This window comes from Epinephelus lanceolatus, chromosome 11 (genome assembly GCF_041903045.1).
Source record: "Epinephelus lanceolatus isolate andai-2023 chromosome 11, ASM4190304v1, whole genome shotgun sequence".
In the NCBI taxonomy this organism is placed as follows: Eukaryota; Metazoa; Chordata; class Actinopteri; order Perciformes; family Serranidae; genus Epinephelus; species Epinephelus lanceolatus.
This window is the reverse complement of record NC_135744.1, coordinates 25,108,011-25,113,553: the sequence shown is the minus strand read 5'-3', so window position 1 is coordinate 25,113,553 and position 5,543 is coordinate 25,108,011. Positions and strand designations below refer to the sequence as shown.

The window sequence follows — 5,543 nt, the reverse complement described above, 5'->3', positions numbered from 1 at the left end:
CTCTGGGGAAATGAGAGGAATGGGAATAACACATTGAAATTAGGATGAAGCTCCGCTGTGCATATGCATAAGATTTTTTTTTTTTTATGTGTCATGTGGCCACAAAATACTGATACATAAGATCAATTCGGCTCCATCGCTGTGTGTGCACATGCTGTTGACAGTCTGTGTAAACATGAGGAAGGTTTTGGTGAGATTTGAGGCCCCGCTGTCTCTTTAAAGGCCGCACCTGCGCAGCTGCCTGGTGCTGATGCTGCAGTGCCCGGGTTATTTTCGGTAAAACAGCCGGGGTTACTCGCGTTCAAGCGGGCCCTACATGCCTTACATCACCCCTGAGAGGAAATCAAAACCATTTTTAGCCAATCGCACCTGGCTCTTAATCAGACCAAATTAAAACGAGCTCTCCAGTCGCCACATGACTGATTTCAGCACAACAACCCATCTCTCTGTCTCTGCCTCTCTGATGTGCCTCCTCTATAGTTTTATTATCAGCCAGGAGCACACTGTTGGACAAAGACAGTGTAACACATGTAAACCTGAATCCATCACACTGATGGCAAAGATTGGAGACTGTATGCCCAGGCCCAGACCAGACCTATAGGCTCCCCTCCCCCAATAAAGACAGAAGAATCAAACAAACAAGAACAAGGGCTAAGGGACTGTTCTCTACTTGTCAGAAGAGCGGGGTGGCTGCAAGGTACAAATATTTTTCCTTGAGCCTCCATGGGTGAGTGGCGAAAAATGCATGACCCATCATAAATTAGTTATTAGATTTTTATAACTTACCCTCTGATGTTTGAAAGCTAAAAGTTGAAGACGAAATCCTGGAGCTCAAAGAAACCTTGTTTTTTCACCCTTGTTGTGCATGCTGGTTGGTGCAAATGGTCTATTTTTGACAAAACTTAAAATGCAACACATTCTCACTCCGACCTCGCGACATAAATTACATTTGGGTATGGACTTTCCACATCCACATACAACATGCAAGGTACCCTGGGTGCGTTGGTTGTTGACGCTATGTCAAGTTCTGCCTGTTACATGCATTGTCTGCTTTCAAGATACACTTCTGTTTTCTCAGGAAATTTAACGTTTACAGTCTCTTTCGAAATAAACACACTATAGCCCCTTTTACACTGCCAGATTTTCGGCAAATGTTGGGCCGTTTTGCTGGTAAGCTGTGACTGTTTAGACACACAAAGCCAGATTGGCGAGTTGATCCGAGGTGGAGACATATTGGCGGAACCTTTTTGGTTTAAAAAGAACGAGGCGCCCTTCCGCCACGGGAGGAGCTGTTGATGATGCTGCATGTGTGACCCACTGGCGGTAGACTAACAGGAAACAGCTGATAGCAGGAATGTGCAGCTAATAGCAAGAGGGAAACGCAAACCTGACAGACACTGTAAAGATGAACAACTGGGCAGACAAGGAATTGTGCGCCCTCTTTGCCCTCGCAAACAAAGAGGCCATTAACCGTCAAATGATGGGAACGGTGAAGGACGGGCCGACTTACGAGAGAATCGCAGAAGGACTGACCAGCCGCGGCTTCCCTCCCACGTCACTGTTTACGTCACACGCTGAGCTACACATTTTGTTACTTGCTCACGCCCCCCATTGCTCTGACAAAGGCGCATTCTGTATGAACAAAAGTAGGTAGGCGGCATTTTGCTGCACTCCCCAATTTTGTTTTTATACTGCCAATGCTAAAAAGGGGCTCATGTCGGTACAACACCGCAAACTGATGATTTCTTTTTCCATCAACAACAAACGAACGTGGTTGGATTTAGGGAAAAAGACCTGCGTTTGGCCTTAGAATCTTATGGGACGTGAGCAACTGTTTCCCGGGTGAAAGTGGAGGTTTGTTGGATGCATCCACCACTGCTCCACCTAACCTGCGTTGGACTGTTAAACTAATGACAACCAGCTGCGTATCATGCCGACATTAAAGGACACCTTCTTTTGTTGGTTTCTGATTTTGACGACTTTGGAGTGAGACCGAGCTCTATTTCAAGCTAAAATCGGATTTTTTCCTATTGGAAGTTTTCTTTGCACATGATGTGTCCAAAGACTGTTGGAAATGTTAAAATCTTTGAAGAGAAAATCCTGCACCCTGCTCTTGCTCAGCTTCACAATTTATTAGTAACACTAATGTTTTGGTCCTCCTGGTAATTTGTCAAAGGTCTCAAAGATTTAAACAATACTTTCCGACACACCTGGCTGCATCCAAGACAGTTAGCTATGCGAATATCTCTCTTCAAACAAAGGAAATTTGAAAATTCAGTGATAATTTCTGTTTTTACAGTTTCTGGCAATGATAAATGGTGTAAATTTGCCGATTTTTAAAAGAACAAAAACATGCCTTCAAAATCACCTTCTCTTTAAGTTTACATGCTCTTCTCCTGAGCCACAATAAAAAACATAAGTCCCTCTTCAGTGCTCGAAAAAAATATTTTATTTTTTTATTTTTGCACCACCCCCTCCCTCATAAGTAAAGAACACTCCCTAATGACAACACATCACAAATACATAACATAGCTAACATATACATATTAATACATAACAAAGGAATAGTATGTACAAATTTAGTCTTCTTCCTTTTTTTTTTTTTTACTGAGCCCTGTTCTTTTTCTCTTACTTTAATTCCGTCCACATACACATACACTGGGTGGTGCCCTATAGGCGGCTGCCTGTAATGCCTGTAGGAGGATCTGCCATTGCGTTCACCTGTAAATCATCACAGGTTTGCACTGTGTTGCAACATATCTTGGTCTAATTTTTCCTATAACTTGAAGACATGTCGGTGTCCAAAATAAAGATGGATGCTTTGTTTTTAGTTTCCAGTAAATGTGCTGCACGGCCACTTTCAGTCTTGACTGATAGGACTGCTATAGGGACACACAGGGTGCTATTTAAATCCACTTCTACGTAAAAGGCCAAATCCTGATTGCGTAATGTAATATTTTCCTCGAGGAAGGAGAGATGACCTTTCTTACACTCTCTGTAGGATAAGTTTGCCTACATAAATGATCTAAAAACGACCAGTCATTTTTATTCATACGCTGTGAGAGAACACAACCATAAGGTAGATCATTAACCAAATAAATGACCATGAGATAATTGTGGTTCTCTATTCATATAGCACACATTAACAGTGACTGATTGGCACATGTGTGAGATGAGAGCAAACACTCGTTGGTGTTCTGGCTGTCACTATGAGTATTTAACTCCACAAACATGTTTTTGCAAAGTGACTGCAGGAGTAAAGATACTATAGGACTGGAGAGGGCTCACAGAGGAGGGTTCGGCACACTATAAATACTGAGCTGAAGTAGTAGTGGGCATCTGGGGGACAAGATTGTACAGGATGGCACTGAGACCGGCTGCTCTCCTCTTTGTGGGCTTTCTTTTGATGTTGACACGAGGAGCTCTCACAGACAAAGGTGAATATTGAAGAAAATATGAATACAAAAAACTTTAAATGACTCGCTTTTGTGTGTGTGCATCATGTAAAGTGTCACTGTAACTGAATGCAACATGGTGTGCAGGTCCAGCGACTCTTCCTATCAGAGTGTCTGTGGAGAATGACCTGTCTAACATGACTCCTGAGTCCCATTTCAGCTCTGTGGTCGAAGGAGGTGTGCTGCTGGGTGCTCTGAGGAGACTGCAGGAAACACAGCGGGACTTCAAGTAAGACCGCCCATGACATCCCCTCTAATACCTCTGCATAACACCCTTTATTCTTAAAGGTGGCTGGGCTGTTTCTCATACATATTTAAGCTTGCGCTGACCCATTTCTGCTGTAGATAAATAGTCCTGACTCTCTGTGTATGGCCAGGTTCACAGTGAAGGTGGACCCAGAGTTTGGCCTGTTGCTGGAGAGTGTGAATGGAGTAGCTGGAAACGAACGCGAGCAGACTTACTGGGAGATCCTGTCAGAAACCTCAGGAGGGTACAACAGGCTGGATGTGGGTGAGTATCCTCCCCAGAGTGTCAGTGCAACATATCTGACTTAATGAGCTGTAATGAGGCAGGAGAATTAGTTGTCGTTGGTGCCTCAGGATGTCCTCTGGTGTGATTATTCTAAAATTTTATCATTGCTGTGATATTAGTCACTCTCTGCCTTTAATATATTGGGTGAGATTTTTGCCGTTCATGAGCAGGCAGTGCAACTATCATTTAGTGGTGCTTTAAGAGCGCTGCTTTGGTTTTTTGGGGGGTACAGAGCAGTGGTGCCTACAGATACTTCCCATAGGGGTGACCGCATGGAGCCACTGAAAGTCTTGGGATGGCACACCAAAACCAAAATCCGAACTGAATTTCAGGAATGTATTTCTTTCTTTTACAAATCTTTCTCATCTACTTATCATCTGAGTGAATGGTAGCCTTACTCAAAAACTCCATAAAGGGCTTCCAGGTCTTGTCGAAGGATTTACCAGCGTCTCCAAGGGAAAATCTACTCTTTTCAAGTTCAAGGGGGTTTAGGATCTCCTTAAGCCAGCTATTGTGTGTACTTAAACAAGTTGAGGGTGCCTAGCTAATAGAGTTGTGAAAGCCAAAACATGCTGCTTTGTCAATGGGACGTTCGGTGCTGTAGGTGGTGGGACTCCAATCAGGGCCGTAAGAGGATCAGGGTCAAGGTTCACGCCAAAAACTGTCCCAAGTGTGTTGAATATTTGATTCCAAAACTTTTGGGCAGGACCAGAACATGTGAATATGATTAGCAGGTGACTGTTTGCACCTATTGCAAGTGTCACTGGTGGCATTTGTGTAATGTACCCTAAGAGAACCTTACATGGTAATACGCCATGCCTAGCACACAGAAGAGTGGACTCATTCAACGATATGGTCCCATCTGTTGTCAGGTATCGTCACACCAATGTCTTGCTCCCATCAAGAATTTATTTCTGCACAATTGTGTACCCCTCCTTTAGGATGCCACGGGTTCAGTTTCACATTATCTCCCAATTGCTATTAATGCAGGTACACCATGTGAGCTGAGCAGCACACCTGAACACTGTATTCCTTTCAGTATCTGTGTTCATGTATGAACTAAACTGTGGAGTTTCTGTTCTAAACCTTTCCTTTTCCGCAGGAATTGGCTGCTACAGACCGAAAGCAAATGAGCACATCATCCTTAGGTTCAGCACCTGGCCCCGACAGTGACGAACAAGCAGATGTGTTTGGCAGTACCTCCTGAGGATCAGATGTGGAGGAGAATTTATTCTGTTTTAATTGCTGGCTGTTCCTTGGATCATCAAGTGTTGTAAATGCTGTGGCCTGACGTGAGAGAATAAAGAAAACAGCGACATCTAGTGGCTTTCAAGAGCAATGTCATTTATCAAAGTTGTGCAAGGAGTATGTGAATCAAATTTTGCAAACCCCACTCAGCTGGAGAACATGGTAGCAGTGTGCTCCAGGACTATCTTTATCATATGAGACTCAAGAATAAACACAGGTGCACCTGGACAAAAGAACAAATTAACTTCAGACACTCGTGTGGAGCAGGAACAAATGCACTTGAATTAAGTTAAAAAGCCTTTTTTCAT

General features: G+C 43.5%; 1 protein-coding gene across 1 annotated transcript; it reads left to right on the top strand.

Annotated features, from left to right (window-relative positions):
- Positions 1-3,292: 3,292 nt before the first annotated feature.
- Positions 3,293-5,309, top strand: LOC144464669 (cobalamin binding intrinsic factor-like). Its single transcript, XM_078172410.1, has 4 exons — positions 3,293-3,437; positions 3,543-3,684; positions 3,833-3,966; positions 5,090-5,309. Exons 1-4 carry the CDS (start codon positions 3,362-3,364, stop codon positions 5,158-5,160), a joined length of 423 nt encoding a protein of 140 aa, XP_078028536.1. The 5' UTR covers positions 3,293-3,361; the 3' UTR covers positions 5,161-5,309.
- Positions 5,310-5,543: the final 234 nt, after the last annotated feature.